Source organism: Paramisgurnus dabryanus, chromosome 24, assembly GCF_030506205.2.
Source record: "Paramisgurnus dabryanus chromosome 24, PD_genome_1.1, whole genome shotgun sequence".
NCBI classification, from domain to species: domain Eukaryota; kingdom Metazoa; phylum Chordata; class Actinopteri; order Cypriniformes; family Cobitidae; genus Paramisgurnus; species Paramisgurnus dabryanus.
This window is the reverse complement of record NC_133360.1, coordinates 11,954,751-11,968,621: the sequence shown is the minus strand read 5'-3', so window position 1 is coordinate 11,968,621 and position 13,871 is coordinate 11,954,751. Positions and strand designations below refer to the sequence as shown.

Below are 13,871 nucleotides of genomic sequence, written 5' to 3'. Positions count from 1 at the left end.
TATTTTGTTAGTTTGTTGTTCCAACTGGGACAGAGATTGTGCCATTATCAAAGAGTTTAATTAAATGTTCAGCTTATATATTTTGGTTGCATTTGTAAGTAAAAATGTAACTGCTTTACTAGACATGTAAAATAAAATATCGACAATTGAATAGAATCAGATCGAATCGAAGAAGCGTTTGATGTATCAGCAAAAATCGAGCAAATCGATTTTGTATCGAATTGTATTTACAACCCTAGTAGACAGCATACAGTGAGCCATCTATACATGGTTTGACCACCAGTTATATAAAAGCTAAGTTGTGGTTCAGCATTAACTCACAGCCTCTTTAATATGGCAGGAGAAGACATGGATTTGAAACTCCTCAGTGCTGCGGTAGCTCTCGGTGAAGCAAAAGCAATCGCTCTCGACAGAGCCCTCTTGTCCTCGTGCGCAGAACAACACTTTATAGATGGGAAAAGATGCGATCTCTGTTCCAGTGGCCTGGTCGACAACTCTGTAATAACACAAGAAAAAGAGACATAAATAAACTCGGAGGGTTCTAACAATATACTTAAAGGAACACTGGGTACGACTTTAGCGACATCAAGCGGTGAGCCACAGGACAAACACGTCATCGCCTGAGACAACATAGTGACAAAATTTGCTCTACATAGAACAGTTTGTCCGTTTAGGGCTACTGTAGAAACATGACGGCGACCTCCATGTAACAGGACCTGCGGTGTATGTACATAAAAACGTCTTATTCTAAGGTAATAAAAATATAGTTATGTATATTATATTGCATTTCTGTCAAAAAGATGCTTGTAAAAGTTACACAATGCAATAGCTAAACAAATTCAAATGAAGTCACAAGAGCGAATATTTACATGAGCAAGACTTTGAAACAAAAGTTATTATAAAACAAGTTATTTAAATTGTTGAGTACGTTTTTTTTGGTAACACTTTACAATAAGTTTGTATTTGTTAATATTAGTTAAAGGGATAGTTTGAAATTCTTGTCATAATTTACTCGCCCTAAAGTTTTTACAAACCTGTATACATTTTTTGTCATGCAGGACACAAAGGAAGATATTTTTAGCAATGTCTTTTAACCAAACCGCTTTTGTGCACCTTTGACTTCCATAGTATTCTTTTTCACTACTATAAATGTCGATGGTGCCTCGGTTTCCTGCCCGATTACAAATATCTTCCTTTGTGTTCAGCAGAACAAAGACATTTATACAGGTTTGTAACAAGTTTAGGATGAGTGAATAATGACAAAATGTATCTATATATCTATATATATATCTATATATATATATCTATATATCTATATATCTATATATCTATATATCTATATATATATATATATATATATATATATATATATATATATATATATATATATATATATATATATACACACACACACATGCATGTATGCATTTAAGAAACATTTATATGTGTGTGTAAGCATGTAAAAAATTTGTGTAAAATATATATAATTTTACATATACATAATAATTGCACACACAAATATATTATGCAAACACAAACTTTTATTTTGTATGGGATTAATCATGATTAATCTTTTGACAGCCCTAATAAAAACTATATAAATCATTGTCAGTTCATGTTCTTTCTTTCTTTGTTCTTCACACCATTACAGCATCTATGCTAAGTTAAAGGATTAGTCCATTTTCTTAAAAGAAAAATCCAGATAATTTACTCACCACCATGTCATCCAAAATGTTGATGTCTTTCTTTGTTCAGTCGAGAGGAAATTATGTTTTTTGAGGAAAACATTGCAGGATTTTTCTCATTTTAATGGACTTTAATAGAGCCCAACATTTAATACTTAACTCAACACTTAACAGTTTTTTCAACGGAGTTTCAAAGGACTCTAAACGATCCCAAACGAGGCATTAGGGTCTTATCTAGCTAAACGATTGTCATTTTTGACAACAAAAAAAAAATGCACTTTTAAACCACAACTTCTCGTCTAGATCCGGTCGTGATGCGCCAGCGTGACCCCACGCAATACATCATGACGTCAAGAGGTCACAGAGGACGAACGCGAAACTCCGCCCCAGTGTTTACAAGTGTGTTGAAAGAGGACCGTTCCGACGTTGTTGTATGTTGAATAATACTTATTAATGTCTTTGTGTCAGTTTATTGTTTACAATGGTCCGCAAATGTGCGTTTTATATATGTAACACGTGACCTCCCTACATCACTACGCATTTATGTTAGGTCACGCTGGACCGGACCTAGACGAAAAGTTTTGGTTTAAAAGAGCTTTTTTTTTCGTTTCGCTAGATAAGACCCTTATGCCTCGTTTGGGATCGTTTATAGTCCTTTGAAACTCCGTTGAAAAAAACTGTTAAGTGTTGAGTTAAGTGTTAAGTGTTGGGGTCCATTAAAGTCCATTGAAATGAGAAAAATCCTGCAATGTTTTCCTCAAAAAACATAATTTCTTCTCGACTGAACAAAGAAAGACATCAACATTTTGGATGACATGGTGGTGAGTAAATTATCTGGATTTTTCTTTTAAGAAAATTTAATATTCCTTTAATCCATACACAGGTTAGGGGGGATCAATTTGGTATTTCCAATTCAACTAACTTGCATGTTTTTGGTCTGTGTGAAGAAACCGGAGTACCAGGGTAAACCAACGCTGACACAGAGAATATGCAAAGTCCACACATAAAGGCCACCTGACCTAACTTTGGACCTTCTTGCTGTGACCCACTGAGCCACTGTGCTGCTTTTAACTGTAATGTTACCAAACAAAGCCTTATTGTAAAGTGTTATAATTCCTTCTTTTTGTCTTGTGAAATAGCTAATGACCAGCTGCAATGCTCATCTAAATTTGCACGCGCAATTTTAGAAACGTATATAGAGGCAAGCGAAATGTTCAACCTGAGGTTACACCACAGTTCCTGAGAAAAAAAACCCAGGGTGAGAAAACAGAAGTGCAACATCACATTTCTGAACCTGAAAGCACGAGCTAAAAGCAGCTCACATCACACCGAACACAAGCACAGCCAAGGGTGCTGAAAGCACAGAGAAGCCACATTTTCCACCGCCAATCTTAAATGAGGTCTGTCTCAGAGCAACACACTGTGGCCGAACAAATACAATCGAAAGTAAAGTGAAGAGGGATGGGTGTGACACAAACTGCTTGTGTAATGTATGTTTTACACTGGGCTCCAAAAGTTCAGATCGAACATTTTGAATTCAAAATGAATTTCAACCGCATTTAATATTTGAAAAAACATTGACAACTAGTGATCTTTTTGGTTAGTGACTGACCGTACGCAGCCTTCCGGACTGCTGGGCACATGAAGGGTGACGGGGATGGGAATGGCACTCTCTGCCCGCAAGGTGGCCATGGCTTTCTGAGCTTCGGTCTCATTACGAGGAGCCTTCACCCAGGTGCACCCCAGATAGGAGAGTTTGCTGAACTGAACGCTGTCCTCCTCTTGCACTGCCGAATCGCCCAACGCTTCTGTGGATATAGAAACTGAAATGTCTACAGTATGCGTGTTTGTATCATGCACTGCATTACATACAATACATTTTTATTATATTATATTAAAATATGGCACCGACTTCACATTATGTAACACTTCACAATCCACATTTGAAGCTGTTGTATAATAGCCAGGTAATGCACATCATATATAATTGCGATGATTCAAACAGTACCTAAAAACTAACACATGCAAAGGTCAACGCTTTGTTCTGTTGTTCTTGACACAAGCTGAATGAGGTAGTTTGTGAAAGGTAGAGAGGAAGTGAATAGTCAAAAGCCCCCATTGACTTTAGCGCTTCGCAGCAGGAAGCAGGCATAGTCTGACATTGCTCTATTTAATCTTAGATACCACAGAAGAGAAAAGAAGTGCGTTTCCATCTCCCATTATTCACATTTTGTTTTATTCGCAAAAAAATTTTCACACGACTTTTTTAAAATGTAAATCTTAAATAAATCTTTGGTGTCCCCAGAGTACATATGTAAAGTTTTAGCTCAAAATATCATAGAGATAATTTATTATAACATGTTAAAATTGACACTTTGTAGGTATGTTTTTTGGTGTCCTTTTAAATGCAAATAAGCTGATCTCTGCACTAAATGGCAGTGTCGTGGTTGGATAGTGCAGATTAAGGGGCGGCATTATCCCCCTCTGACATCACAAGGGGAGCCAACTTTCAATGACCTATTTTTTTACATGCTTGCGGAGAATGGTTTACCAAAACTAATTTACTGGGTTGATCTTTTTCACATTTTCTAGGTTGATACAAGCACTGGGGACACAATTATAGCACTTAAACATGAAAAAATAGCCGCTGTGAGTATACTTTGAAAGCTGCGGGGAAACGGGCGCGTGAGAGATGGACGCAGACCCGGAAAAAAGTATACCCGGCCCTTTAGTGTGCAATATACCAGGTGTGGATGTGTCCAGATTTAGACTGGGTGGTCTGATGTGAGAGCTGGGTGTTGCAGGAGCCTCCCGACCACCTGTTTCCTCTGCAGGTCCAGATCCATCAACTACATCATCTAGCACCTCCTCCATCGCCCGCTCCAACTGCTCGCTACCATTCAATGTCATCTGAAAGAGAGAGACAAAGTTTGATTTCAATTATTGACATGACCTTACTCAGTCAATATATTAAATATATCAAGGTTATATTTTCACAAAATGTTCTTGACTCATTTATTTCAAAACCCAACTTTCACTTGACATCCACCACATTACAATACCACAACTACCGACAAATAAGGGGCTGAGACCCCCACTAAACAAATATGGTTAAGCCACACAAACAGAGAGAGAGAGAGAAAGACAGAGATACCTTTAGTTTTGGCCTCCCCTCCGAGCTGGACGGTGACCCCCCAGCGGTGGGCTGAACCAGCACGAACTCCTCACTGGTGACGGTTGACACAGATTCAGTGGATCCACTTACTCTGCCCAGAGAGGAGCTGTTCTCCATGATAGCCTGGGACAGTTCGCCCACTGCGACTGCTCCTACAACCCTACCAACCAGACAGACCAGTCACACTGGATACATGCTCCACATTATTATTTCACACAAAATCAAACTGCATCGAAAACGCACCGAACTTCCATAACTCGACTCATTCCGGGATATACTGAATGTTTAGCAGGAAATAATGTAGGCAAGACTTCCTTGTGCTCATCAGGATGAAAAAGTAGATTAGCCATCACACATCACATCTAATTTATACTGATTCATATAGTTATGCAAAGAATGTGAACATCAACAACAAAGCAAGAAATGTTAATGTCGACAAGATTTGTCCTTGTCCTGATGCAAATTTTGACAGTGCAGACCTTTAAATAGAAAAGCAAAGAGAACAAACACTTTGCTTTCAATATTATAAAGCCAAACTGTTTGATACACACAGCTGTGTTTTTTGGAAAACGAAAGCAACCAGCTTGATTCATCTCACATGCTTTCTGCTGATTTAACAACATGCTCTCATGTATCAAGCTAAAATCTGCCAGATTAACCGCTGCCCAAATTTAGGTGAAACTTGGGTTACTGTGAATTGAAAACCGTGCAGTAAAAAAATCTAAACTGGTGAAAGCCGATATCAGATACATCACAGCTATGTGTACACCAAGCGTGTGAAGATTGTGAATCTGATTGCACTTTCTTATTACAAAAGCCTCAATACCACAGTGTGAATACAAACAACCGTCTCGAAATAAATGAGAGAGTTTTCCCACAAATGACAACCGAAATGATTTGGCCGAAAATAGCAAAAAAAAGCATTTTTGGTGTTTAAAAAGGTTAATGAAATTTTATCGAACAATAATGCTTTAAATGACAAAGTAAGAGGTGCACACACTTTATAAAATGCAGCAAACGTGTCTGCATGCAAGTGACTGAGAAAGATACTTTTTTACTATTTTCAAAACATATAGCAATTTCCTTTGCCGAACATTCTGTGCATGCCCAATTTACTCACCCTCATGTTTTTCTAAATCTGTATGAGTTTCTTTCTACTGCTGAAAACAAAAGATGATATTTTGTAAATGGTTAATATAAGCACGCTGCTGCCGGCACCCATTGACTTCCAAAGTAGGAAAGAAAAATACTATGGAAGTGCCATCAATTGTGTACCTACTAGGGGTGTGACGAGATCTCGTGCGACGAGATTAAATGTGTCTCGCGAGATTTCTTGTGCAGGTGCTGGCCGTTTCTCAAATAAAAGACTGCATCCTTCGGAGGTCGCATTTTTAAACTGCATTTACTTCATAAAGACTTATTAGAGACTATTAACAATTACAAAGTTTACTTATTATTAAGTTAATCGCAACTTGTTGTAATATGCTCACGACTTGCGAATATAATGCTCAGTTAATGATCTGAAATAAACCTTGATGACGTATGCAGCCTGCATATGCGACCTCCGGAGGATGCAGCTTTCTGTTTGACCCTTTTACAGTGCATGCATTATATTCTGTCTTTTACTGCGTTTGCTTTTTTGTTAAGGTTACCAATCATGTTCGTTTGGGAGCTTGTGTGAAGTCTGAGACGCGTTGTGTTGTCTGTTGATCAGTGTCAGTCTCAGCAGATTAAACCCACAAACAGAGTTACATGATTTAATGACTGCATGTTCTTGCTTAAAGAATGACATTGGCTGTTTCATTTCTAGTTTAAAGAAATGAACATATATTAAAATATTAATATGGATTAAAACATTGTTTGACTAAAAATAAGCGCTTCTCTCCGTCTAAAGTGAAAGTGAAGACAGCGTCTGCGAGACGAGTCCTCTATCGCCCCCCTGCAGGCATTTGTTATAATACATACATAATGCTTTTTATTTATAGGCCACAAAATGTTGTTTAATGTAACTTGGTTTTAATACTTTATTTGAACCAATTATTATTGCATCTTCGTTATTTTGTAATTTTAAATGCTACTGCTCACTTGGGTCTATTTTTATTACCCCCAAATAACAAATTACTTCATTATCAGTTAGCAAAATAATTGTTAGGGCCAGTCCTTGATTAGTTAAAACATTTAAAAATAATGTGATTTCAGTTTCTTATTCATTTATTTTATCATTGAGGGTTTCTTAAAAAGTGTAAAAATCTCTTCTCGTCTCGTTCTCGTGAACCCAATCTCGTGTTTCGTCTTGTCTCGTGGATTAACTGTCTCTTCACACCCCTAGTACCTACCATCATTTATCAAAATATCTTTTTTGTGTTCACCAGAAAAAAGTAACTCATACAAGTTTAAAAGAGCACGGGGTAATGATTAACTTTTATTTTTGCAGTTTTATCCCTTTAAAGGGATAAAATGACAATTCTGTCTTCATTTACGTACCCTCATGTTGTTCTAGGCCTGCATGAATTTCTTTATCTGATGAACACAAAAGAAGAAATTTTGATAAATGATGATAAGCACACAGCTGGTGGAAACCATTGACTTCCATAGTAGGAAAAACAAATCCTATGGAATTCAATAGGAACCGTCAACTCTGTGCTCACCATGTTTTATTAAAATATCTTCATCATTATTTATAACAATACTTCCATAATATTTGTTTTCCTACTATGGAAGTCAATGGTTTCCACCAGCTGTGTGCTTATCATCATTTATCAAAATATCTTTTTGTGTTCATCAGAAAAATTTTTTTAATACTGATCTAAAATAATATAGGGGTGAGCAAACGTTGACAGAATTAAAATTTTTGGGTGAACTATCCTTTATCACAATAGTAGTTATATCCCTTCAGTCCACGCCAATAAAAGGGCCTTCACAAAGACAGATGAATGCATACATACAGCAGTCATGTGACCACATCACTCTTCTTTAATTATAGCCTAACCCTAACAGAGCAGTGCTGTGTTAGGCCACCACAGCATGGTTAATTTTCATTAAGTTGCCACTTATAAATTGCCTGATATAAATAGAGAACAAACTTTGCTTATTCGCAAAATGTGGCAAAAATCTGCATAAAAGAAAAGAAATTGGTTAAGCAAATGAGGAGTTGAAATGCAAAACCCTCTAAGTGTGTTTTCTTGTAAATGAGCATTTTTTTATCAGGCTCTTATATTTAGGTTTAGTAATTTCACTTTATTTGCAATTAAAAGATTATTAGTCAGTAATTGAAAAGCTTTATTTTAACAAAATCCACTTAAGTCATTTAATTGGTAACAAATTTTACTGTTTTTGCTGCAAAACCCTCTAAGGTAGTGTGCACATCAAAGCATTTACGCCGGCGGCCAGTGTATGCTTTCAACATTTTTCAATGGAAGCGCAGCGCTTTCAAAAAATGCCAGCAGCTGGAGGATTTTGTCCCGTTTTTTTCAGCGCCGAGAATTGAAAAATTTTCAACTCTGGGTGAAACGCTCAACTTGCAGTTTTTTTTACCTGATAAGAGGGGTTCTAATGGACCAATCACAGCGCTTGTGGTCCACGTAGAACTGACCAGCTGTTAAAAATTTGGCTAGGTGCACATCAGGCTACGGATAACCTACAGCGTAGACCTTACGCACGACTAAAAATTGGACTTTAGTGCATGCAAGCTTTTTTGGCAAAAACCTCCACTTTTTAAAAAAATTACTTATTTGGACAAGAGATTGCAAACAGTTGGAATATCACTAAAGACGCAACTATAAACATTGCAAACGCAGAACGTAAAATATAAAGAAAATGAACCACACATTGGGGGGCTGTGATTTATGTGACCGCCACATTTGGGTTGTATTCAGGTTCAAGTATTCACAAAGGACCAAAGTTTGAATTTGATCCACGGTTGTTTTGTGTGCCATGGAATTTGATCCATGATTATTCATCTTAAAAGGACTTTGCTTAAAAATCTATGTGGCGCTGAATGGCCTACTGCCAGAATTAAGCAGGTTTGAAGTGAAGGTATTTGATGTACATATAATACTTGCTGACAACATTCGGTTAAGTTCATTATCTCGTTTTTGACACATGTGGCATTTAGCGGCTTTTGCATTTTAGCATCATTTATAAACTTTAGAAAACTAAAAGAAACTAAAAGCATTGCTATTCATATTTACGTGATGAGTTATAGCATAAACCTTAATCTATTCAAATGTAGTAACTTATTTATTAATAAATTGTAGATTTCACCAAAATTATTTAGGGATGCTCCAATAATTTGTATTTTATTTTGAATAAAAATGAAAATTATTTAAAAAGCTAATGTCTATAAATATATATATAAAAAAAACTTAAAAGAAACCATCACTATTCAAACCCACACACACATTAAAAAACCATCCCAAACTGACAACATCCCTTATTTAAAACTTCACCACATGCTCCATTTAGCAACACTCACAGAACCACAGACAAAACTGGTGCAATTAACTTATGCTCATGGGCGTGCATCAGGCACAATGCCCACAAACTTCACCTTATAAGCAAGAGAAACAGGCTTTAGAAACAACAGTTCTGCCTCTATATTACTCATGCCCATCCCTTAAAACCAGACATTAGCACAATGCATCAATTGCCAAATGCTGGTTACCTCAGCATGCCATAAACAAGAGCCAAGGTTGCCCTGCTGACCAAGATTGTAAAGCCAAGTCTTAAGAACAACCACCACAAATAAACATAAACAAACTAAACTAAAAATTTTAATTATGTTGTTTAATAATTTAAATCGAGTTGTTTTAATTCAAGTCAAGTAAACAATAAACAATAATTTGCCTTCCTGTTCTTATTCAAGGCCTGCCATGATGTAACTATGGCCAAATCTGCCTAATGACATAACATAGCAAAACAGGAAGAGCATGCTGGGAAAGAACAGAGAAATTTTATAATTAAGCAATTAGGTTGAAGGGGTGTGCTGTTTGTGACAACAGTGATGTCCTACAGTGAAAGAGTGATATGAAATTCAAAGAAATTTGACACATCCAAAAAAAAATAATAATCAGGGCTCGACCGAAAGAGTCAAAGCTTAAATACAAGAACTCCTAAATTGAATCATGTAAACGGTGTCAAATATTATGAGAGCTACAAATAGCAATGTGCCAGTCGTATTATATTAAAGAAGAGTGATGTAGAGGGGGTTTCACACGGTACGCGGCAGTCAAAAGTGTCTAGTTCATTTTCAATACGAGACGTGCAGAAAGTGGCAAAATGGGTAACATGGGTGGAGCACGGTTGGTCCACACGCCTTGCTCGTCAACCCAAAATCCTGCCCCTTCTGTGGATACAGCTCTTCACGGTAGGCATCGTTGAAGATAAACATATTTGCACTAAATGCTGCATAAAACGCTTTAAATACGAGAAAAGCTGTAGCCATGTTTTATGTGAATCTGCAATGTGATCTGTAATTAAACCCTATTTATTCTCTCTGCTTTTGTGTAGTATTTACTGGTAGTTAATGGGGTATGTTGAATAACCAGTGTTGTCTTAAAGGGATTAGTTGTCTTATGCGAGCTTTACAAGTTACGATTTGTGTGATTTGTGTCTCAGATGAAAAATGGCCATCCTAAAACATTTGTGACGATTTCTATGATCATAGCTCCTAAATGGAGGTCTTTCAGTGGGAGAGATGCAATAGGGTGATTCTCGCGAAATTAGACTTATGAAGTGTCATGAAACATTTTGATAAAAAAAGTAAATGCAAAGTAAGAGTATCAAAATAAGAAGCATACTGTTACATACAAACATCTTCGTACTATTTTGCACATGATTTCAAATTACATCATACAAACCAGTTTTGTTGTTTTTTCCACATTTAAGGGGAAAATTGTAATTACCGCAACGTGTCCATGACTGGATTGGGTTCTTTGACATGAAAAATATCTAAAAAATGAAAAGCTTCAGTGCATGTTATACTATAAACATTTACAGTAAAGAAACATGTGGTATTTATTGATCATTGGTAAATGTAGAGACAATAATAAGGAATATAAATGTGTCCAAGACCATATTTCTCATCCTCCGCAACAATTTTCAATCATTGTTTAAGCCCTCAAGGAACTAACATTAAAAAAAAAAGTTGTAAGGGACATAATTGACTGTGACACTCAAGATGGCTACCAGGTAAACAGTTCTTATTTTTTCTCTCCAGATAAAAGTTAAAATTTTGTTTGTCATAGTAACTAGACAACTTTTTAGTTTTCATTACTAAAACATGAGTTTGTAAATATGCATATATTTAATGTAATATCATGTTGCGGTAATGATAATTTTGATAATGATAATCTAAAAAGATTAAATAAATCTATAGGAAATATTTTTTAAATATAATGGTTATAATAAGTTTAGACCTTAATCTTATATGTGCAAAAAAATTGGCTTCAAGGGCTTTTTAAAAATTAAAAAATCTGATGCTGGACACCTTATAAGTCTGGATTTCGTGAGAATCACCCAATAGTCATGATGATGAATATTCAGTATTACTGTAAAAACAGGCCAGGCTTATGTTTATGCAAACTATTTGCAAGCTCCCTGTGCTAATGTGGCATCTGCTATTCACCTCGCTGTATTTGTTTACAACTAGTGCATGCTAATGACGTTTATAAACTTGCATCTTGGCCTACAAACAGTGGGTGTCATCTTCGTACAGTCGTTCTACTCAAGTTTTTTAGATTTATGTCACACATTGTGATCTGTGATGATCTTATAGGATGTCAGAAATCGCTGTAGCAGGCATTAGTTTATAGATATCAATATCAAAATACAATTTACCACAGCCTTGAGTGCGTTATTGCTTTTATAGCACAGCTACATTCGTTTAAGTTTCTGTTGCTCAGTTGGTAAAATTAGTGGCACAAAGGTCATGGGTTTCGATTGCCACGAAACACACAGAATAAAATGCACTGTATATCACTTTGCATAAAGCGGATGCCAAATGGATAAAGCTAAGGCAATGGTAAAGTTGCATTCACATGAAAGTAAATTCATCAAGTGACATCCTTCTGCCAGAAGATAACAGTCCTGAGCAAATAAACTAACTATGGTTAATATTTGATCCGTTTACCTTAGGTCCTGCCACATTAAAACAGTAGTTACTGGAGTAACACAGATAACTAATTCCTATTGGTTCATTGTTGAAGTTAATAAGTAATATTCAATTATTCCCAAGCCAGACAAGATTTGAATGAGATAGTCATTCGTTTCACTTTACCCGGGTAAAAAGTTCACCACTCTACGATCATGTGACATGTAAACAAACTGACAAGGTTTGTTTATCAAACCCGGGTCAATTTAAACATTAGCCAACCAGATCACACAAACCAATGTTGCTGAAATCTACCTGTACATTATGTTATTTACTATATTTTTAACATCTGATCTCTTCCCTAATACATGTCTGGGACTTGTTTAACAGGTTTTGAGGTTCCATACGTGATACCTACCCATTCCAACCAATTATCCTGTAACCTTAATACAACACAACTCCAGGGACAGATGCAGGGTACTAAGTTAAATGCATAACTTGAGGATGCTGTTATGTTGCTCATTAATTTACAATGTAAAACCAAGACATTAATCGAGAAGATATTGCACATGTACCTATGCATGTTTAAAGATGGATAATATGTACAACAGAAAATATGATGACGCATTAAAGATATATCATTTGCTAAAGATAAAACAGAATAGCTGACAGACAGGAAACGAATCCTCAAGAAAGTCTTTGTAAACACCACTTCACCACAACCAATACACGATACCATCTTGTTATAAGATGTCGTTCTAGTTAAAATGCTAAAAAAGGAGTCCGTGCGGTCTGTAAGAATCTCACGAACTGTCAAACTGAAGCTAGTCTGTTAGCCAGCTAGCCCCTGCTAGTCAACAATTAGCTGATTTTTCTGTCACTTTAACTTCAAACGAGCACTTATCACCGCTTAAAGCTTTACATACAAGCACGAGCTGAATAATTAACAAAACAGGGGCGCGTGTCTGACGTGAGCGCAAACGCTGTCTGTTATTTCGCTGTTGTTTTGAGTTTCCTTACAGTGTGAAAAATCAACTTACTTGCTGTGAATCTGTCAGCTGAGCGCACACGCGCAGAAACATCCGCAAACCTCATCGGCGCGAGCTTTCACATGGCGCATGCGACGTCATCGTCGTCGCTGTACGGAGCCACGCCCACCCTCTTTAAACGTGAGTCAGCAGCGCCGCAGGGTGAACGTTGACAGGGTTCGCATGCTATTGGATTTTATTTGTTTTTATACAAGTAATTACAGTAAATGTTTATTTACGACAATTACATGGGTTATAATGCTTAAATACTGCTTTATAACTTTATAGCTATTTGATATTTTCCTATGTGAAGTGTTTGTGAGGTAAACAACTAGCCCTGATGTGTTATCTAGTCAGACAGTATCTCATATTGGCAAGGTCATGTTTTTATCAGACTTTTAAATTATTCCTAATATTTTTTTATATATATATTGGCTGTTTTTTTTCATTATTTAGTCCTACTATATTCCTGTAGTTATACACATAGAGCTAAATTGGAAATTGCATTAGCAATGTAAAGGTCATGGGTTCGAGTAGAGTCTCAAAGAACAAATACTAATAAATTGTATAACTTAAATGCTCTAAATGTCGCTTTGGATAAAAGCATCTGCCAAATGCACAAATGTATATATAATTATATATATATAATTGTGTACTCTTCTTCATTTATATATACAACAGTTATAGGGATTATTTATTTATTTGCAAAACATCACTTACAACCTAAACAAATCCAAAAACATGGCTTTTAATAAAGGGTCAAAAGTTGCTAATTAATAATACATGTGTATATTCAGTTGGCCTGGCGTCAGAACCCAACATCGGACTGACGTCAGAACCCAACATCTTCTTGATGTCAAAACACAAAGTCAACCCAACACCTTTTTGATGTC

At 36.3% G+C, this 13,871-nt stretch overlaps 1 protein-coding gene across 1 annotated transcript in view; it reads right to left on the bottom strand.

Moving 5' to 3' along the window:
* The window catches only part of rabgap1l (RAB GTPase activating protein 1-like), a 119,411-nt gene extending 106,326 nt beyond the window's left edge, over positions 1–13,085 (bottom strand). The window contains exons 1-5 of the mRNA XM_065245649.1: positions 12,991–13,085; positions 4,840–5,020; positions 4,430–4,595; positions 3,298–3,493; positions 322–496 (exon numbers count right to left, since the gene is read on the bottom strand). Coding sequence (XP_065101721.1) covers positions 322–496; positions 3,298–3,493; positions 4,430–4,595; positions 4,840–4,977 — 675 coding nt within the window. The 5' untranslated portion in view covers positions 4,978–5,020; positions 12,991–13,085. The remainder of the gene's footprint in view (positions 1–321; positions 497–3,297; positions 3,494–4,429; positions 4,596–4,839; positions 5,021–12,990) is intronic.
* Positions 13,086–13,871: the final 786 nt, after the last annotated feature.